Genomic DNA, 22,997 nt, shown 5'->3' with positions numbered 1-22,997 from the left:
AGAGTTTAAATACGATTTGAATTTTTTAATGACCAGATTTTAAGGTTATGTCTATGGGTGTTTTTTTATCTGTGTATATCTGTACACCATGTGCATGCATTGCCCTAGGAGGCCAGAAGAGGGCACATTGTCACCTGGAGTTGGGGGTACAGAAGCTTGTGAGCAACCATGTGGGTGCTGAGAATCAAACCTGTGTCTTAGAAGAGCAGCCAGTGCTGCTTCTGCTGAGCCATGCCTCTAGACCCCTGATCACCACTTTAAAGACTTTTTCTTTAGGCAGCAACTCTGCTTGTACTGGGCAGCACTAGCTATTGTAACTAGATGGAGTTATTTTGTCATGATAGAAATCAACACTATGAAATCACCATTCTTAGTCTTGTTGGGATTATTTTTTGCTATAGTAACTGAAGCATGTAGATTGTAGAACATCATGTAAATTTTTAGGACTTCTTAATTTAGAGTGAATGGTACCTCTCCCTTGATTAGATAACAGTGGGAATTTTGAGTGTTTTGAAACTTTTTACTTAACATCTTTGTGAATTTCAAGTCTATAGAATAGTGATCCTTCTCTGAAACACACACACTTTAGTATTTGGCCGTAGAAACCATCCTCATGAAATTTTATGAAGAATTCTGATGGAACAAATGAACAGCAAAGTAGTTCTTGTGTGGAAACATCTGTATGCCTGTCCTTAGCTATAGTTTACTCTACAGAACTCTGTGAATCAGGATATCATATAAAACCATATTCTGTCTCTATCAGTCTTGACTTACCTTGCATATAAAAATACTTCATGTCATAGGTTGTTTGAGTGAGGAGAAGGGCTTTTCCTCCTCAAGAGACTTTTTAAGTAGAAGAGACTTTTTAAGTAGAAGGATGTCATATTGGTTTCATTCTTCACTTTTAGGAACTTTATATGGTGCTGAGTTTGGGCAGTTATGCTAAGCTTAAATGTTCCTGCCTAACACTGGCTGTGGGTATGTGATGAGAATACATTCTGAAAATGAATTATATAATCCAGTTGGAAATGAAGTAGATCACCTGCTTTGATTCTGGGCAGGTTACTCTCCTTTGTAAGTCTACCTGCTGTTCCTCTTAACAGTTGGGGTTTTGTAGGGAACATTAATGTTGATCCATTGCCAATAGATAGCAATATCATTGGACTGTGATGAACCCTACATGTTAATTCATCATTAAGAAATTACTGTCCTTAGTAAAGTGTGAATACATCGAGTACTTGCTGTCATTTGATGGTATCATGAGCCCTTCATCTGTACTTCATAACTCAAACTACATGGTACCCTCTGTGGAGAACGCTGTTTTGATCTTAATGATACAGATGCAGACTACACTGAAATAATAGTCTATAAGTATGTTAACTCTGAATCATACAGCTGCTAGGTGGAATTTAGGAGTAGAACCCAGGGAGTCTGAATCCAGAATATGAAATATGCCATATTAATCAGCGTAGAAATGGATTTCTTCAGAAACGGTGCAATAGAAATGTAACATTTAAGATATCTTAGTAACGATGGTTGAACAAGGGCAGATTGTAGCGGCAATAATAGTTATCATAGTAGAAATGATAATAGTAGCTAAAACGTACTAGGTACTTACTTGATACCACTATTGTTAATTTTTATTAGAGACTTTACATTTAGCATCTGAAACCTTGTTGGATTTCTATTTTTTTTAATTATATACTTTTCTGTTCCTAACCTAAGCAATCTTTTAAAACACATGTAACTCCTAGTTATCTCGTATTTACTATTATCAACTGATGGGTCGTGTGCTGAGTTCAGTGTCTGCCCTTAGCAAAGGTGTTAGAATTAATGACCATTGGGGGTGGACCACAGTTGTAACTGTTCCTAATGTAAAATAGCAGCAGGTAGGTTTCTGACTGCATCATTTCTCTCCTTAAAAGGGAAACTCCAGATTTCTTAGCATGCCATAGAAGATGGTCTTTTTGTTTGTTATTTATTTACTTTTTTATATGTAGGACTTTTGTCTGTAAATATGTATGAAAATCATGTTTATGCCAGGTGCCTGCAGAGGTCAGAAGTGGATGTTGGATTCCCCTGGAACTGGAGTTAGGATGCTGGGAACCAAAGCTGTGTGGGAGCACCACGTGCTCCTGACCATTGAGTCAGCTCTCCAGCCCCAGATCTTAGGATCTCTGTGCTGTGACTGTACTTGTGCCACCTCCCTTGTCAAAGCTACCTGTACTCTAGTCTTGCACGAGTGCAATTCTCTCCATGTTTTGTCATTTCTGTACTACAGAGGCTCTTCAGAATGTCTTCTCTACACTGTGCTCCTGCTGTTCTTTCTGGAAGGATCCTGCTCATCCTTTACAAACTCAGTTCATCAGATAACTCACTCCTTCCTGTCCTTTCTGCCTTTATAAAATCTCAATGTTTATCTAACATATCTTGCTTATACTTTTACACTTTAAAAAAAATTTACTTAAAAGTAAAACTTATACTAATGTTTTACCCCATTTTCTAAAAAGCTAGATTTTTTTTTTTTTTTACTATGTTGTCATTCTCAAGAGCATCTAGCTCTTACTCAGTTTTGTTTCTTCAACACTTCAATTCCTGAGTCAGTATTAATTTTGTAGATGATTTAGTGAAAGCCTTCTCAATAGTCTTAGAAAACAGAGGGCTCTGCTGGAGACATGATTCAGGGTGTTAAGAGTATTGCTGTGCTGAAAGCTTGAGAACCCAAGTTCATAACCACAGCATCCACATATAAACCAGACATGGCAACACATGTCTGTGATCCCAGCTTTGTGGGTAGAGGCAGATAAAACTTGGGAGGTTATGAGCCAGTCAGCCTAGCTGGAAAGGCTTAGTGAGAGACCCTGCCTCGAGGGAGTTAAGGCAGAGGGTGGTAGATCAAGACAGTTAGCAACCCTCTCTGTAGTACTCCAAGATTTAAAAAAAAAAAAAAAAAAAAAAAAAAAAAAAAAAAAAAAAAAAAAAAAAAAAGCTAAAATAGCTCAGCAGAAAAATCATAATATCTGTTATTTGAAGTTAGGATTTATTCTATATTAAAGATTTAATTTCATGCATATTAGTGCTTTTACCTATGTGTATGTCTGTACAACACATGGATGCCTGGTGCCTAAGTCAGTAGAGGGCAAGGTGTCATATCATCTGGACTGAGTTATCCTGGTTGCTTGTGAACCACCTTGTAGGTCCTCAGCAAGAGCAACAAATGCTCTTAACTACTGAGGGCCTTCCTCTGTCCCCGTTGTATGCTATTTTTCAGGTAGTTGATTTCTTCAATTTATTTTTTGAGATAGTCACTGTACCCTTACTGAACTTCATTTCTAGTAGATTTTAAGACTTTTTTTTTTTGCAATTTTAAAATTCATGACACCTTATTATGTACAAATAGAAAAAACTGTACATCTCCCTATCCAGTGTGATGCCTTAAAAATACATGTAACAGAATTTACTGCCATTTTAAAAAGGTGTTTTTAATTACATTTATTTATTATGTGTGTGTGTTGCCTGCATTCAGTTACATGCTGAGCTACTGCATTGGTCCTTTAGCCACTTTTAAGTGTATAATTCAACAACATAAGTTACATTTATAATGCTGTATAACTATTATAACTGTTTTGTGAACTTTTTAATGTTATCTTAAGCGGAGATTAGTTTAATTAAATAACTTGTCATAGTTGAGATGATCATATTTATCAATGATTTTCTTATGTTGATCCACTCTTGAATTCCCAAGATAATCCCAGTTGTTTATGGTGCATAAACCTTTAAATTTGGATAATATTTTTCTCATATTTTGTTGAAGATTTTTGCATTTATATAGAAAATATTGGTGTAATTGTGGGAGTTTTGTTGTTGTTGCTGTTGTTATTGTTTTGATTTGTTTGTCGTTTAAAAAAAATCCTGGCTTTCGTATTAGTCTATCATTGACCTTATTGAGCTAAGAAATGTTCTGTCCTCTTGTATTTAAATATTTTTCCCCTTTCCTTCTTTTGAGCTAGAGTTTTCCTGGCTGATCTCAAAACTCATGGGCTAAGTGATCCTCCTGCCTCCGTCTCCTGAGTAGCATGCCACAGTATAGCATGATATACTATACTCAGTTTCCTCTTTCACTTTTAGGAAAAGAGTTTTCTACTGCTGTTAATTTTTTCTAAATTTTTTTTCAGAGTTTATTGTTGAATTCCCCTGGTCCTGAAGTTTATCTTGTTGGGAGGTTTTTAATTATTTATTCAATCCTGTCTTAGAAGTTTATTTATCCTGAGTAACTTTAGTAATTTTTATGCTTCAAGAGAAATTCTCCATTCCATGAAGGTTATCTTATTTCATAGCATTAAGTTTATAGTATTTGGTTACAGTCCTCTTATCAGTAATTCATCCTAACTTTCTTCTTGGGGGGAAGGTTGGGGTTTTTTCCAAATAGGGTTTCCCCATCTGGAACTCTTTCTGTAGACCAGACTGGCCTTGAACTCACAGAGATCTACCTGCCTCCGCCTTCCAAGTGCTTGGATTAAAGGCTTGTGCCACCACTGCCCAGCCTTCCTTCCTTCCTTTTTAATTTTTAGTTAACTTTTTTTCTTTTTTGTTACTTTAGTTAGCTCAAAGGTGTTTTAATTTTTCCAATTAAGAAAAAAAAAAAAAAAGACTGGAGTGCTTGCAAGGACCTGAGTTAGTCCCCAAATCCACATTTATGCAGTGACACATATGTAATTGGACACAGATGGGTTCTTGAGGTTCCCTAGTCAACTAAACTGGACTGCTAGATAAGTGTCAGCCAGTTAGAGACTCTTCAAATGGCTCCTAAGGATTAACACCCAAGGCTGGCCTCTGGCCTCCATTTACTGCACATATCTGCATACGTGCCCTCTCCCCCAGCCCAAATTCTGTTTTTGTTGATTCTGTAGTTTTGTTGATTTCTATTTTATTTATCTCTACTTAAACGTTTAAACACAAGCTGGGGTGGGGAGTGGTGGTGAGAGAGGGGGGCAGGGAGGAGAGAGTGAGGGGGGGTGCTCGCACGTGCACGTGCGCGCCACAGCCTGAGTGTAGAGGTCAGAGAACAATTTGTGGGAGTCAGTTCTCTCTCCTTCACCGTGTGTTCCAGGATTGAACTCAGGTCATCAGACTTGGTAGCAAGCACCTGCCTTACCAGCTGAGCCATCTGGCCAACCCTCCTTCTGTCTTTGATGGCTAGTTTCCATTGTGGCTGGATAAGGTATTTCATATGATTTCACTCCTTTTATACTTACTGACTTTTGTTTTGTGGCTCTCTGTGGTTTGTCATGCCTGCTTGGGAAGAATGTATATCACTGTGTAGGGTGAGGTGTGTTCAGTGCACTTGGTCTGCAGTGCTCAAGTTCTCTTCATTATGAAGGTGGCATATTACAGTTTCCAGCAGTTCCTGAGGAACTCATTCTCCTTTCCTTACATCGGTGTTTCCTTCGTATGTCTGTGGCTCTGTCTTTTGCTTGCACATAGGTGTGGAACTGTTATGTCTTGGTGAATTGACCCTCTTATCAATGTGTGATGCTCTACAGATCTGTTGTGGCTGCTGCTCTAGATTTATAGTGCTTTATCTAGTTAGCAGTGCATTGTGACTCTGCTATAACAATCAGTCCTAGTTTAGTTGTTTTACCAAGGCTTATCAGAATTTCTTTTTTTTTTCCCCCAGAATTTCTTAACATGTGTTTTCATTTGCCCTGTGTCCTTAGAACAGCTTCCATATACCGAATTATTTTACCAGTTAGGCATTCATCTCCTGAGATTCTAAATCTGCTGTCCGAGAATCCCTTTGTCCTTCCTTGTTTCCCAGACCTCCTCACTGCCTTCTACACTTTGCTGTTGGACTGCTTTGGGAAATTGCTTTGCTGGGTATAAAAGATGAGTAAATAGAGGCTTCAATCTGTGGTGGCTCCGGACTGTATTACAGTGATACAGACTAAACACGAATGGTAGTGGGTGCATCATTTAAAACATCAAGCACAATAAATTAGTGGCATTATACTAACACATTACAAAACATACCAAAATATTTTAAACTATCAAAGAAAATAATATGAACACCTTCTTTTAAAGTATTATGATGTTAAAGTATTTCTGAGAATTTTCTTCTTTAAAAAATTTAATTGTAAATGTGTCACTAGGAATGCAACAATGTAGTAGGTTTTGTTATTGAGAAAAATCAGTCTAGTATGATCAGAATTTACTGTTTTTTTATAGTTAATAACCTTATGTATTGGTTAATTTTGTGTCAGCATGATACAAGCTGGAGTCATTTGGGAAGAGAGACTTTCCATTGAGAAAAATGCCTCTGTAAGATTAGCCTTTAGGAAGTCTGTGAGGCATTTCTTAATTAATGATTGATGCAGAAGGGCCCAGCCCATTATGGGTAGTTCCAACCCTGGGCAAGTATTCCTATGTTGTACAAGAAAGCAGGTAGAACAAGCCATACATGACAGGAAGCAGCATTTCTCCATGGTCTCTGCATCCAGTTCTGGCCTTATGATGGTGTATAACCTGAGAGTTGTGAGCTGAAACAAACCCCTCCCCATGTTGCTTTCAGTCATGGTGTTTGATCAAAGCAATTGAAACCCTTACTAAGATTTTGTACATGGCAATCTCAGATATACATTTGTCTCTAAGTATAAACACAAAAGTACACCATAGCACACACTTGCAGTCTTAAGCATTCAAGACGCCTAGGCAGAAAGATCAGGAGTTCAAGGACATCCTGGTCTAATCTTGAGGGTTCAAGGCTAGCCTGTGCTATGAGAGGTCCAGTCTCCAAAGGGGGGAAAAACTGCAAAAATGTTGGGCATTTTCTTGATTGAAGATTGTTGTAGGAGGGTCCACTCCATTATGTGTGGTGCTAGCCCTGGGTCCTGCAGTGTATAAGAAAACTGAGTAAGCCGGTAAGCAGTGTTCCTCCATGGCTTCTGCTTCAGCTTCTGCCTCCCATTTCCTGCATTGGGTTCTGCCTTGACTTCCCTCAGTGATGGAGTGTGACCTGAGAGTTGTAAGCTAAAACAAACCCCTCCCCAAGTTGCTTTTGATGGTAAACTTCATCCCAGCAGCAGAAAGCTGACTAAGACATAAGGCATGTAGATTAGTCTTAATTCCTTACTCTTCATAAACATGTCATGTTGTCCATACATAAGGGTACTACACACATAGGCACACAATAGTTTTACTGGACAGTTCCAAGAAATGGCATTGCTAAGTCACAGCTGGTTCTGTATAGCATCCCTTTTGCTTGAGTGTATTAACTCACCAGCTTCTCATTTTAAAAGTTCCATGAGCTTAGGCTTACCAGGGCGTATGGTGGTGGTACGTATTAGACAGTGACCTTTTCTAATGCCTGCTTTTCTCAAATTGAATTTTCCTTTCTCATTTGAGAGGTAAGAAATTGTAGCTTGTTATATTTTTATTACTGTAAGTATGAGTGAAGTTTGACATTTTTCTTCATTTTTGATATTTGTGTTTTCTTATTGTCTGTAAATACTTTAAATAAAAATGAATTACTTGGTCGTTTGTTGGGTGTAGTAGAGATTTAGAGGGGCATGGTCTGTGTGGTTTTGGTTTTAAGTAGCATGAGTTTTGTATTTGTATGTAATCAAATTTATTTATTTATTTATTTATTTATTTATTTATTTATTTATTTTGAGATACATTTCTCTAGCTATGTAGACCAGGCTGGCCTTAAACTCTCATTGGTTCTCTGCCTCAATTGGTTTTGGGATTAAAGGTGTACCCTTTCTCTGCTCTTTTTTTAATGTCTTAGAGCTGCTCCCTTCTCCAAAGGTTACTTGTAAGTTCATTTTTCCCCACACAAATCTTTTAGAAGCCCTTTTTTTTTTTTTTATTAGATGGTTACCTCCTGTGTTAGTTCCTTTTTTGTTGTTGTTGCTGCTGCTGCTGCTGCTGCTGCTGCTGCTGCTGCTGCTGCTGCTGTTGTAAACTACCCTGGCAAAAAAAAAAAAAAAACAGCATAGGGGAGACACAGTTTGTTTTGACTTATAGTTCTAGAGGGGAAACTGTCCACTGATGGCCAGAAAGGTGTTGGCAGTAGGAGGCAGTCTGTTATCTAGGAAGCAAAAGGATTACATTTCATCTGCACTGGGGAAACAGAGAAAGAGAACAGAAACTGGGCTCAGGCTACTAAACCTGCAACTCTGCCTTTAGTGAAATACTGCCTCCACCAGGGCTCTGCCTCCTAAAGGTTCCATAACTTTGCTAAACCATGCCACCAGCTGAGGACCAAGGGTTTAAACACGCAAGCCTATGGGGCACATTGCTCATTCAAACCACAGCTTTCTAAGCAAAAAGATTGCCCGTTAATCCTTACTGTTGCTCTAGTGCCTGTCTTGTGCTAGCCCTGTAACCCATCAGAGGAAAGACAACTGCTTACGAGTTTTTTGCTAGCTAAAATTCCATCACCGATTCTAAGAGTGTAGGGCTGCCATGATGCTGGGTTGGATGTCTTATCATAATCTCTCTGACATGCTGCTTTGCTTCCCATGAACATTTCAGAATAATATTGTCTATTTAAAGCTTCAGCCTCAAGCTGTTTTATTTCCTTGACCTCGCCAGTCAACTGGGGACAGGAGCTTCTTAGTACTATCAGTTTTACAACGATAAGCTGAAGTCTGTCCCTGTCCCTGCTGCTAGGTGATATTAAACCATGCCATTTAAATGTCCAAGTAGTGTGGCTTAAATTCAACATCCAGAGAGGACCGGATATCAGTGATCAGGGGGCAGTGATGAATTGGGAAACTGTGGAGAAATACTCCATAAATTACACATTATGGAAGTGTGGGTAGTTTCTCAGCAAGATCCAGTTTGTACAGGAGATGCTTTCACAGAATCTGTGAAACAGTCCTGAGGCTCGGCAGCAGCTCTGAGGGTGGGGATTTGTTGTGCTGGTGAGCTTCTGCATTGTAAGCCATATTCTCTCTGTATTTTTGTCATTAGCTTTAAATTTACATCCAATTGCTGAATTTTCTGGTGACTCAAAGGAGATTATTTTGAGATCCCAGCAAACCTGCATTTCAGAAAATTACAAGTGCCAGAAGTGCAGAATCCTGGGCCTTCTTTCTTCTTGAGATACTGTCATATTAAATATGAGTCACCTGAATAATCTTTACAGGAACCTCCAAATAGGATGCAAAATACCACTTTTCTTCCCATGTTTTCTGGGGTTGAATACTCTCACTCCATGGGTTAATACCATGATTATTTAATTTGCATTAAAACATTTATTAATTTAACAAATACCCTTATTTAAGCTTCATGTTTCTCATGATATAATAATAAATTGGAGTATTGACCCTCTAGCAGACATGATTTTATTTACCGCCCTTTGGTGTATTCTGCTTTGTTGAACAGTATAACCTAAAAAGGGATTTTTGTCAGTACTTTGTTTTGTAATGAGACCTGAACGATACAGAGCAGAGTGGAATTGTCTTTATTGATCTGAGCCTAGCCCTTCTTCTGAGCCTCATGTGTTTCATTTCATTAGAAGTATCTCGTTGATTCCTGTTCAGCTTTGTTCAGTTACACCTGTCATTTACTTTCCCAATGGCTGTCCTGTTTCTTGATTTTTCTGATCTGTCTTTGTGTATTGATGCTCTGAGTTTTCATTATAAGGTTAAATTTCACGTTAAGAGTTCAGTAGATCAATATGGCCTATGAGAGGCCTTACAGTTCGTACTTGGTCTTCCATTTTCAGCCATTCTTCCTGGCGGTGTCAGTTTTAGATGGCTGGGTAAAATGAGACACTTCAAGCGTATCTCCTGTACTTGTATTTGGTTAGCGCATTTGGGAATTGTTTGTGAATGTGTTTAGTTATGTCTTAGACTGATTTACCACTTACTCACTATTCCTTGCTGTATTCAGAGTCTGGCTACACCTTTACATTTGTTACTTAACCATTGTCGACATTTGTTTCTTCAAATTCTAATAAATGAAATCATACATGGCGTTAGCTTTCAAAACACTGGTGTGACAAAAAATAACCTGTGGAAAACAATGTAAATTATTTTAACTCACAACTTAAGAGGATTTGGCCGATATCAGCTGTATTTTCAGGTTGTCAGTTGTGGTAAGGCCTTTAACAGCCTGAAAATAACTTTGTGGAAAGGTGTGGTGGGGGTTGGGGGTTGAATACCCTAGGTCTAAGATTTTAATCCTTTCCTTGTTTGAATTTGGTTTTGTACTATTCTTTCCCCTTGCAACAGGGATGTTAACCTGTGCCTGTCCCGCTGTTGTATTGAAAGTATGTAACTTAGTTTTGATTTTTCCAGAGCTCATAGCTAATAGTTTGCTTTGAGTCTCAGGAGACTAGATTTGAACTTTTCAGCAATACTAGAATTGTTATTGCAGAAATTACATATCACCTTATTCAAAGAGAGGGGTGTAGAGGAATGAGTTACGCTTGGTAACTTTATACGTGCACCCACTTTCCTCCTGTAGGAGATACTCCATGAGCCCCAACACAAGTCATTTATTTGGGTTTGTTAGAATTAGTATCATTGATCATTGGTCTGCAGTTTTACCACTCAGTAGCCAATAGTAATCCTCAGCTATATTTTCTGCCTCAGTTTACCTAACTGGCGCTGTTCAGAGAACAGGGTGTGGCTAGTGCTTTGTCCTCTTGTTTCTCTTGACTGGCACTGAATTCCTGTCTTTATGATGCTACAAAGAGAAACTGACACCTAGGCCTTTGATAAGCCAGTGAGTATGATCTCCTTGCCATAAGTTTTGTTTTGTGTACTAGTGATTGTTCTACAAATTTTAGACTGTCCAGCAAACAGGAACATTGTGGAGATGTTAAAGCATTTCAAAGAATACGTAGCTCAGCCCTTTGTAGGAGTGGAAGAAGCTGAAGCTGAGGCACATTGTGATGTATACATAGCAATCTGCAGCAGAGTCAGGCTAGTAGCAACTCCGCATTGTCGTCAGGTTGTCTTTCCTGATTTAAGGGGAGACATTGGTTTTTCAGCCTATAAAATAATAAAAGATATGACAAGTAATAAACTTATAACACATGCATAAGCACATGATAGGAATCTTAATAATACCGGGATTATAAAGTGTGGTAGATGCATTTGTACAGTTCTGGTTATGTTCAAAAGTAATTGTATAATTAAAATGAACCATATGAAATTTTTCTTTAAAAATAAGTGGGTGTATGGAGAATTTACTCTAATTTGAATATGTAAGATCAGTCTCTAATTTTGTTGTTGTTCTTTCATTCTCTTTCAGAAAGATGAGGTCTACCTTAATCTGGTGCTGGACTATGTTCCGGAAACAGTGTATAGAGTTGCCAGACACTATAGTCGAGCCAAACAGACACTCCCTGTGATCTATGTCAAGGTGTGTAACAATGGAACGACTTCCAGTTTACCAAACATTTAATATGAACCACGCAGAGTATTGGGTTTGTTTCAACTTGTCAACACTGCTTTTACTCCTCAGAGAAGCAGCAAACTCTAGATTTTGTTAGTTCTGACTTGATTTTGAAACATAGAGTTCCCTTTAAAGCCTTCATTACTCTGCAGTGGATAAAGGTGCTTGCTGTGCAAGCCTGGTCATTTGAGTTCTATGGGACGTACATACAGGTAGAAGAGAACCAACTCTATAGAGCCCTCTAAACCTCCACATGCATGCCAGGTTTTATGTGCCCCACCTCAGACACATCATGTTGGCACACACATGCACATGAGATAAGTGAATTGAAATGGATATTCTGATAAGATGCAGTTAAACTTTCATGGTTAGGGGTTTTAATTGTGATAGCCATAACACCTTGTGTGTGGGGTGCAGGGTGAGGCACAAGTGAAGACCAGAGGAGGAGGATGTGCTCCCTTCCCCATAGCCTCCCACCTTTGCCTTGAGAAGGCCTCTTACATAAGCTTATGACTTGGGCTGGTCTGAACCTCCCTCCCCATGCAGTGCTGGGGTAACAGCCAAGTGCAACTAGTCCCACCTTTTTACACAGGTGCCAGAAATCCAAACTGAGGTTTTCGTGTGTGTGCAGCAAATACTCTAACCCAGTGAGACATCTCCCAGCCCCATAACATCATTTTAGTTTTAGATGTCTTCATTGTGCCACACACCAAAGCAGGAACCTACTAGGTAAATTTACAGTTATTAATATACTTATTTAATGCTTTATTACCATTTGTAGACACTTATTACATTCATTGTACAAATTTAAACTTGTCAGTTTTAAACACAAGCCTTAGGATGGTACCCAGCACAGTGTTGGTTGTTTTTGGTGCTGTTGTTCTTTTGCTCATTGTAGTGCAGGAAGCCTTTCAACTTTCTTCATAAAAGTACATTTTTATAAAGTAGACCAAAGGCCCCCCCCCCAAAAAAAGATGCAGTCTCATTTCATTCTTAAACTTTACTTTTCCAAGACAAATGAAAAGAACAGTGATGAGATATCTTTAAATGAATCTTAAACTGCTAAGGACATCTTTTGTAAGAAAATGTCTTTCACCGAGTTTTGTTAATCTAAATATTAATACCCTGAAACAGCTAAATCTTTCCTTTGATGCCCATGAACTCTCTTGGTTATAGATCATTTGGTTGGAGATAATGAATTCAGCTACCAGAGTAAGCTTTGGAACTTAAAACTTGATTCTGTAAATGAACAATGATACAATAATAGTTACAAAGCCTTTAAAAAGATTAATAGGTATCTAAATGCTTTACTTCTGATTTAATTAGAAAATGTTGACATTGAAGATCTTAGGTATACATTTTTGTCATGCTTCATTTTGAAGAAGGCTCTAACTTGCATAGCTTGATTTCAGATTCACATTAAACATGTACTGTTAACATGTCCAGCCTTAGCAGTTTCATTATGCTTCTAAAGAAAAGTGGCTTTCCTGTGAACTTCAATAATGCCAGTCCCCAACAATATATCCAGAAAAGACAGGGTCTTTTGTCAGTACCTCAGCTGACCTTTAATCTTTTTATTGGCTTTTTGTTGTTTTGTTTTTGTTTTTTGAGACAGGGTTTCTCTGTGTAGCTTTGAAGGCTGTCCTGGAACTCACCCTGTAGACCAGGCTGGCCTCAAACTCACAGAGATCCGCCTGCCTCTGCCTCCTGAGTGCTGGGATTAAGGATGTACACCACCATTGTCTGGCTGTTCATTTTTTTTTTTTTTCCTTAGTCAGACACTGTGTCTTTGATTGGAATCATTGCAGCAATTGTTTCCATGGTGTTAATCAGGGAGTAGAGCTCAGAAAGTGAGCATGTAGAAAAAATTTAAAATGAATCTGGTTGAGTGTAGTGGTACATATCTATAATCTTAGCAATTTGGAGTAAGACAAAAGAATGACAGGATCAAGACCAGCTTGTATACAACAGGAGTAGTATGTCCTGGAAGAGATTAAAAATGAATAAATCAATAACTAAGAAATAAGTAAACAAATAATAAGTAAATAAATAAATAAGGAAGAAAGGAAGTAACGAAGGGAAAGAGTCACAACACTGGCCTTGGAATAAATAGAATATTGAAGGTGTTACATCGGTATGTTTTCTTAAAGTTTTAAGGGTATTTCTCTGGTTGCTCTGACAAAATTCCAGACAAAGGCAACTCAATGAAGGAAAGGTTTATTTTGGCCTAATAGTTCTGGAGGATAGGGTGCATCGAGGTAGGGAAAGCAAGGTGAGAGAACATGGGATAGTGGGTCACTCTCAGAGGATATATCGTGTGTGAGCTCTGAAATTTGCTCTATAGGCCAAGCCATCCTTGGACTCAGAGACCCCCCTGGCATCTGTTTTTAGGTGGCATTGCAAGTCTACATTATTCTGAAGGTTATTAATACTACTTATTAGCAGAGTTACTGATGTCTGAAAAGGCAATTGATTAGATTTCTTACTTTACCTGTGAGTTTTCCTGGCTTCTATTATATGATTTTGGAGACTAACCTTTCAGAAAGATAAATGATACTAAAAATGACACTATGCTTTTACAGCCTGAGATACTAGAAAGAATAATGAACATGGTTTATCATCTAAAGGCTGCTATCTATCACTCATAGACTATGGTCGGTCTCTCCCTCTGAGCTCTTCATCGATGTTTTAAGTAAAAAAATTCATCCAGCTGACTTCAGATGAGATGTTAAAGTGGGTGAAAGGGATTGAACCCCTGACTTTTTTTGTGTGCTAAGCAAGTGCTCTACTGCTTAGCTACATCCCTAGCCCTCTTTAAATTTTAGATTGAGATATGGTTTCACTAAGTTTCCTAGGTAGACCTTAAACTTAGAATTCCCCTGCCTCAGTTGTATGACACCAAGCCTAGATACTTTTCTAAATTACTAAAGGATAGCACAAATATATGCTTAATGATACTTTAATTTCCTAGTGTTTATGGAAACAACATGAAAGCTTGTGTAGGCAAAACAGTACTAGTAATCATCAGCGTTGTACATGTTCTGCTGAGACTATTACTTTGTTTATTGCATAATGATACAATTGTGTCTGAAACCAGAGGTGCTGAATTAATGTCTATTATTTATTCCAGTTGTATATGTATCAGCTGTTCAGAAGTTTAGCCTATATCCATTCCTTTGGAATCTGCCATCGAGATATTAAACCACAGAACCTCTTGTTGGATCCTGATACAGCTGTATTAAAACTCTGTGACTTTGGAAGGTGAGCTGGCTTTCTTACTTCCCTCATACTCAAATATATTGCAATGGTAGCCTAGGTCCTATAATCCTTACTCAGGGGATATAAATTAATGTAGTTCCCTGTGAGGATGGTTTTGATATTTTTATTGGAATACTAAATGTGAGTACCTTTCCTCCTACAGTTAACTTCTAAAAACTATTTACAGAGAGATTATGTGTGTTTAGTGTCTTTAATATAGCATTGTTACTAAATATCTACTAGCAATGAAATGTCCAAATAAGTTGATATATACAAATACAATGTTATACATGCCGCTGAGGGTAAAAAATGAGGGAGCTGTCTAAACTGGATGGGAATGACATCAAGGAGGTGTTAAGTGAGAAAAGTCAGGGCTAGCAAGATGGCTTACTTGGGAAAGGCACCTGCTATCAAGACTGACAATTTGAGTTTGATCCTTGGAACTTGCTTGGTCCTGCAAGTTTTCCCCTGACCCCTACAGGAGTACTAACATTCAAGCTTGATGGCTGTGATGACACCTGCTGATAATCCATGCTCAGTAGACTAAGGTGTCGGAGACCATTAGTTTGAGTCTGGCCTAAGCCACATAGTGAAACCCTGTGCAAAAAGAAAGCCACTGCCACATCAGCATTGTGTGCGTGGTATGCTTTTGTTTTAAAACACTGGGTGGGGGTGGGGGTGAGGGGAGGGAGAGGGAGAAGGGATTGACATGTGAAACAAGCTTGTTCCTAATTTGAACTAATTAAAAAAAATCAAAAAAGAAAAAACACTGGGTGTGACTGTTGTGTACAAACAGGCATACATGACCATGGCTCATTTCTGAATTGTTATGTAATATCCCATACATGATTACTCCTAAAATGTCCATTTTAGGATTATTTCGTACTTGGGAAACTTGCATTCTTATTGATCTTTAGTACTACTTGAATATATATATAATATATATAGTGTGTGTGTGCTCCATTTTCATTACAAATACTTATGTTAAGATATATATATATATCCTTTTAGCTTCACCTTAACCTCAATTAAGAATGAGATAAATCATTGAGAAGCAGTATTAAGTTTGATTCCGTGGTCATACACTGTAACTTAGTAGCAAAAACTTCCTTTTCGGTAGTCAGTAGCTGTAAGCCTCCCAAGATGCAGTCAAGCTCCTTTCCATAATAAGACAGGTCATCACACTTAATCTGCGATAGCCACCAGTGAACCTCTCCTCTTTTTGTTCTGATACATCTGTCTTTATAAACTTGTTAAAAATTCTTCTTTTTCAGTTTAGCACCACAGATTATATATTAATCCATACTTGCTGGCAACTGTATTTCCACATCTTTTATATAGACTTCTATACCAACCTCAGATTAAATTGTGTGTTTAACATCAGATATATTTCCCATGGGTGTAGGGAGGTACCTGAAGAAACTGAGCAAACCTGCTCTGTCAGTAATTTCATTCTTAGTCTCATTGTGCACCTCTTTCAAACATCCCTGTTTTACAATTTCCTGATTACAAACCCTCTCCCAGTATCTCACTCAGCAGGCTGTGGCTCTGCTGACAATAAGCACCTACAGCTCATGTTTGATGGTTGAAGCAGAGCACCACTGCCCAAATGAGATGGGGTTTGATACTACCGGTTACCTTGCTGTGGAAAGTGACTGCTAAGTACTAGAAGAGCCACCAAGTGCTTAGGGTTCCTGTTCTCATCACCATGTTAGAGCACCATTAGCACTGGGATTCTCTTGGGATGTAAAGTAGCTTTGGTCTGATAAGTGGAAAGGGAACTTTCACAGGTGTGGAAACAGCTCATTCTTACCAACTCTCAGGACTTTGGAGACACTTCATGCTCTTAGGTACTAGGGTGGCAGAAACTCAACCAAACAGCCTTACTCTCTTTGTAATAATTTTTTAGTAGCTGAAACAAGGTCTGGCAGTAGCTGGAAAGGCTAGCATGGCATGTCTAAGGACCAGATTAGGTGAGGCCATAAGGCAGAGAGTCAAAACCTCTCATTTGCTTCATTGTTATTGAGGGGGAAGAATATACAGCCTGTAAAAGTATTCCGTTATAGAATTTTAACTTATTGTGAAATTTATTTCACAATTATTATTTATTTCACAATTATTATGAAGTTATTTCATAATAACTTATTATGAAATTTAAGAATCTGTTTGTCAGTTTAAAATGGACCTTGTTTGTTTGGGTTTTGAGACAGAGTCTCTCTGTAGTCCTGGCTGTCCTAGAAACCCACTGCCTTTGCCTTCCAGTAGAGTGTTGAGACTTAAGGCATGGCCAAGGTTTCCTGCTGTTTGTTTGTTTGTCTGGGAGCTGAACTTTAAATGTCACATCCTAGGCAGCTGCTTTATCAAGGAGCTATATCCCAAGCCCCCAAAATGCACTTCTGAAGATAGAAAAGTCCATTATTAGTTATACTGAAAGCTAAGTGTCTTGATTTTCTGATAGCCTGAAAATATTATGGTTGTTTAATAACCATTAATGTGGGCCCTAGAAGGTTAAATTGTGAAACTGCTAATGAAGGGAAAACAAGTTAAGTTTAGCATCATCATTGACTAAAAGTAAATTGAGGGGAAGGAAGCCTAGACTTTAAGGTTGAAAGGTCATTTTCCCCTGGCTGTGTCTTTGCCTTCCTGTGCCCTTCCTTACCTCAGATGTTTTCTGTTGTGATTTTGTTGCCTGTATTTATCTCCTGTGTCTGTGACGCTGCTGTCAGTGCATCTCCCAGTGTGGCTTGCTGATTTGAAATGAGTTATCTGAGAGACATTTGAGAGATGCTAACTGTAATTCACTTTAATGTTTTAAGTGTATATACTGTAAAATACTTCAGGAGCAAAGCTGCAATAATATGTAAACAGCATAGCAGGGATGGAATGGATAGGTTCTGAGTCACTTTCCCCCTCAAGTTGAATGCCTTTTTGCAGTTTGTTTAGAAACAGGTGGTTAGATAGCAAACTGACTAAAATATCAAATCATGCATAGGTTGGTTGTGTAAGCCTTGAGCTGGCCATCCTGAGTCAGAAGTCAAATATAAAACAGTCGGCAGTTATTACCCTTTTTAAAAAAGTGTGTTGGTGAGGAGTATTGATATATTCATTTATTCTGATCCACTGTCATTCTTTTGCTGGGGAAGGCTCCTTTTAAATTTCTTGCCCCTTATCTTTATATATTTAATTATTTACTATTTTTTGGGACAGGGTCTTCCTGTGTAGCCCTGGCTGACCTTATAAGTCTCACTGCAAACTGGGTTGGCCTCCATCTCACAGAGACTCAACTATCTCTGTCTCCTGAGGGTTGGGATTAAAGGTGTTGCATCGCCATGCCTTGCAACCATTTTTACATTTCAGAAGTAGAATTTAGGAAACATGGAACCAGAAGAAACTGAACATGTGTATCCTTTTGAACTTTTAATCTCTTTGTTCCTTAGGTAACACTTGACAAATGCTTACTTTAAAAATCACTGTTTCTTATATCAATTTGATGAAATTGTGTATTTCTTTCATTGAAAACAGTTGCAAGTGTGTTGCATTATTGCAGTCTTGTGAGGTTGAGACAAATATGGTGTGTGAATATGAGTATTTGTTTCTTTAAGGTATGGATTTAAAGATTGCTTTTTTTTATTTTTATTTTTTTCATTAGTGCAAAGCAGCTGGTCCGAGGAGAACCCAATGTTTCCTATATCTGTTCTCGGTACTATAGGGCACCAGAGTTGATCTTTGGAGCCACTGATTATACCTCTAGCATAGGTAAGTACTGACTCTGAATACAGTTTATAACTGTTAATTGCACCCTGATTCTTACAGTTTCTCTGACATGAAAAGGGCATGGCTGCAATATATTTTTGCAGAAATGTATACAACTAAATTTTTTTAACCTTTTAGAATTTTATGTATATCTTTCCATTATGCTTTTTTAGCATTAGAATTTTAAAAGTATTTGCATTATAGTTAGCTAATGTATTTGTTTGATCTTAAAGTTTGAAGTAAAGTGTAAATACTGTAACTCTTCAGGTAAGTGTTTTAAAAATATTAATGAGGCAGGGATCAATGACAGGAAGAAATATGCTATATGCAGCTTGCATGTAGCCGTCAGAGGACAATTTTTGGGGTCTGTTCCCTCCTTTTACCCTTATATAGGTTCTCTGGATCAAACTCAGGTCATCAGGCTTGCACTGCAAGAATTTTTATCTACTGAGCTATCTGTGGGTCCTGTATTAGTTTTCTAGTTCTCCTGAAATATTTACTTCTGAGCCTGATACCTAGTTAGAATATTGGTTAATTAATAATGTTACTTTTAAAATGTTAATACTGTAATTGATAGGGCAATAATATTTTTGAATTCCTACCATAATACATCACTTTAGGTTAACTTAATTCATTAGTTGTTCAGCTAAACTTGCTGGTTTAAAAATTTCAGTGGAGGGAGATGTCTAATGATAGAAGGATTCAAGACAGTTGAAATCCTCATTGCCTTTGTGTTGTTCTAGTACAGTTGCTGTGTCAGCACAAAGACCATGACTCGCTGAATCTGAATGGCAAGACAAAACCAGCATTGATAGGCTAGATGAAAAAGGACAAAATTATTTTATTTCATACATTAATTGTGTGAGGGTGGGGAGCTGAGGCTGACATCAGGTGTCCTCTATCTGAGCTGTGAAATGAAGATCATTTCTAATTCTGCCTGCTTTTCATGGTTGCTGGAGGAGTAAAATAAAATGTTAATGAGCCAGTATAAGAATGGAAGGTAACAGACTTTCTTAGTATATTTATTAGCTCAGTGGTCCCCAAGAGCAAATTTTAACTCTTTGTCCTTGGGAATGTTATCGGATATCTAATGATTAGTGTCTTAGTCAAATGTTTGATATTGGTTATCTATGCTCTCTCTCTCTCTCTCTCTCTCTCTCTCTGTGTGTGTGTGTGTGTGTGCGTGCGTGCGTGCGTGCGTGCGTGCGTGCGTATGTATGTATGTATGTATGTATGTATAAGATACTGGACTGAATTATACTAGGCTCACCTAAAATAGTTACAACCAAATTCCTGACACATTATAGAATGTTTGTGTGAGCCAGGGCTTTTGGGACCCTAACAAACATGGATTTGATCCATTTTCAGATCTAAGATTCTTGCTTCTTAAATTTTTAAAAATTTATGTGTATAAGTGTTTTGCCTGCATGTATACCACATATATAAACACATATGCCTGCATTTATGTATGCATACCACTTGAATACTCAGTGCCTGTGGAGGTCAAAAGAGGATGTTGAATCTCTGAGAACTGGAGTTATGGATGGCTGTGAGCCATCATGTGGATGTTGGGAATCTAACTAGGTTCTCTGCAAGAGTAGCAAGTGCTCTTAATGGATGAGCCATCTCTCCAGCCCTGACTAGGTTCTCTGCAAGAGTAGCAAGTGCTCTTAATGGATGAGCCATCTCTCCAGCCCTGACCTTGCTTCCTAAGGCTGTGTAAGATTGATACAGTCCCGCACACAGGAAGAGGTGGACAGATCTCTTGTGAATTCTAACCAACCTAGGGCTACATAATGAGTCTGTCTGTCTCTCTCTCTCTTTCTCTGCAATTCTTTCCCCCACACACACATACACAAAATAGATTTGTAAAAGGTGAATACTTATAAAAATACTTATTTGTTAAAAAATAAAAAGGGTTCAAACATATGAATAGATTTTTTTTTAATTAACATTACTTGGAATGAAACCATCACTGATTCTGACTAAATTATTGCCATATTTGGATATAACCAATACTATGTAATCAAAATAAAATACAAATTTCACCTCAAATTATGGTATTATAAACTTTTTTTTTTTTCTTCAGATGTATGGTCTGCAGGATGTGTATTGGCTGAGTTGTTGCTAGGACAACCAATATTTCCTGGGGACAGTGGTGTGGATCAGTTGGTGGAAATAATCAAGGTGAGATGGTTGAGTTATACTTTTGAACCAGAAATGCCATATACACATAACCCTCAAAATCAAACAATACAACACAACAAGACAATACATTTTAACAGTGGGAAAAGGGAAAATGATCCAGACATTAAAGCACTGTACAAGCACAAGAACCAGAGTTTGTGAATGTTGCCTGGGCCTGGCATTTTCTGCCAAGAGACCCCGGAGCAAGCTGGTTAGGAAGAGTATCTATATCTGAAAGCTCTGATTTAGATTGAGAGAGACCCTGCTTAAATGGATATAGTGGAATAGTGACCAAGGATGATTGCTGAACCTACCTTAGGTGTGCCTTCATGTACACACGCACATAGGAATAAAAAAGGGAGAAAGGGATTGCAGGTCATGTAGCCTGCTGTGGTATGGAGCAGGCCATAAATAAATAAGTGCCTGCTTGTACATTTGTATATTGCATGTATGTATAGTGATCTCAGAGGCTAGAAGAGAGTATTAGATCTGTTGTATCCTCAAACTGGGGTTACAGATTGTTGTGAGCTGTCACATGGGTTCAGGAATTAAATCTGGATCCTCTGAAAGAGCAGCCAGTAATGTTAATTGCTGAGATTAAAATTATTTTAAGATCTATTTCATAATAAAAATGATTTTCCTTTTAATATAAGGGAAAATAAGGACTCGATGTTATTGTGTCTAAATGTAGTTGGAAAGGCCAGTGGTTGGTCATCTTCTTCCAGTCTCTGTGTAATTGGGTTTTGCAGCTGAGACCACTGTAGTAACTTCTTTTTAGTAGCCATTTTTAATTTCAGACTGAACTCTTAACGTTATTAACAGTACTGCTTTTTTCTTAAAGATTAGAAAAAAAGTAGTGGAATTCATATAAGGACACAAAACATTCTTGTAGAAGGTTTTTTAAAATGCCTAGACAAGAACTAGGCATATATCAAGTCCTGTGTGTCTCAAAAAGAGTGGTACTTTTAGAATTTCAGAAACAGGACTGTTGCTCATTTGGGGTTTTGTTTAACACGGGACTTTGAAGATATCCCTCTTCCTACTTAACACTCCTTTCTGGAATACTCCACTTAAGCTGAGATTCACCTAGAAATTTTTTTAATGTTGTGTTTCTGTGAATATATAGCAGACAAAAGGTTTTTCACTTTTATGTCAATGGTTTATATAAGCACAGAATAGTCAGAAAGGATAGGAATTTGTTCCCAAGTACAGATTTATTAATGAAGCAAAGGCTGATAGCTAAAATACTTTGTTGTTGTTGTTGTTTTGTTTTGTTTTTCAAGACAGGGTTTCTCTGTGTAACAGTCCTAACTGTCCTGGAACTCACTTTGTATACCAGACTGGCCTTGAAGTCACTGAGATCCACCTGCCTAAGCCTCCCAAGTGCTGGGATTAAAGGCATGTGCTGGCACCACCCAGCACTAAAATACTTTTGATAAAGAATAGATTGAATGACTCATGTCCTAGTCTCAAAACTAAGTGTTCAGTTACAGTAATTAAGAAAACAGATGAATGGGATGTAATTGAGAGTCAAGAAGTCTTTTTTTTTTCTTGATCTTTTAGTATTATTAGGACCCTGTACGTTTTTTCCTCCCAGTATATTTATATTGACTATTTGGAAGTTTCACATAATGCACCCCAATAAGAAATGCATCTTTATATTTATGGCCAATTTGGGGGGGAGGGGCTGGACATGAATTCCAAGACAGTTCATTGGGACAAAACAGCTATTAGAGGCGATAATGCTTGAAGTAATGGATATGTATATGCAAAAGAAAAAAGTTGGACCCCTTTACCTCGCTTATACTTCTGTGAAAAAGATAGAACATTATGCAGTTAGTGGGAATGTGAATTAGTACAGTGTGGAAAACACATTTGGAGGTTCCTTAGAAGACTAAAAGTTGAATTAATATGATCAAGCGTTCTTTGTCTTGAGGATATCCCAAAATCTTGAGTGTGTGGAAGCTGTACTTTCCCATGCTCATTGCAGCGTCATTTGCAGGAACCATGATATGAAATCAGCCTGCGTTCTTTACTGAGTAAATGGATGATGTTGTGGTTTATTTTAACTTAAAGTTCTTGGGTCATACTCTTACCACCGAAAGACTTCAGGGCAGAAACTCAAGGCAGGACTCCAGAGGCAGGGACTGATGCAGAGGCCTTGGAGGAATGTTACTTACTGGCTTGCTCCTCATGGCTTGTTCAACCTGCTTTCTTACAGTACACAGGACCACCAGCCCAGGGGCAATACCACCCACGATGGGTTGGGCTAGGCCCTCACATACGAATCATTAGTCACAGACAATGCACTACAGACTTCTCCACAGGCTAGCATTATATAGGTGTTTTCTGAATTGAGAGTTACTTTTCCTAAACGACACTAGCTT

The 22,997-nt window shown here is 38.1% G+C and overlaps 1 protein-coding gene across 4 annotated transcripts in view; it reads left to right on the top strand.

The window, feature by feature from the left end:
- The window catches only part of Gsk3b (glycogen synthase kinase 3 beta), a 129,940-nt gene that overhangs the window by 70,031 nt on the left and 36,912 nt on the right, over positions 1-22,997 (top strand). For all 4 annotated transcript variants that reach the window (XM_027412697.2, XM_035444561.1, XM_027412698.2 and 1 more), the window contains exons 4-7: positions 11,269-11,379; positions 14,543-14,673; positions 18,320-18,426; positions 20,513-20,610. In XM_027412697.2, the coding sequence (XP_027268498.1) occupies positions 11,269-11,379; positions 14,543-14,673; positions 18,320-18,426; positions 20,513-20,610 (447 nt within the window). The remainder of the gene's footprint in view (positions 1-11,268; positions 11,380-14,542; positions 14,674-18,319; positions 18,427-20,512; positions 20,611-22,997) is intronic.

The sequence above is a fragment of the Cricetulus griseus genome, chromosome 4 (assembly GCF_003668045.3).
Source record: "Cricetulus griseus strain 17A/GY chromosome 4, alternate assembly CriGri-PICRH-1.0, whole genome shotgun sequence".
Taxonomy (NCBI): Eukaryota; Metazoa; Chordata; class Mammalia; order Rodentia; family Cricetidae; genus Cricetulus; species Cricetulus griseus.
This window is presented reverse-complemented; position numbering and strand designations above follow the sequence as displayed.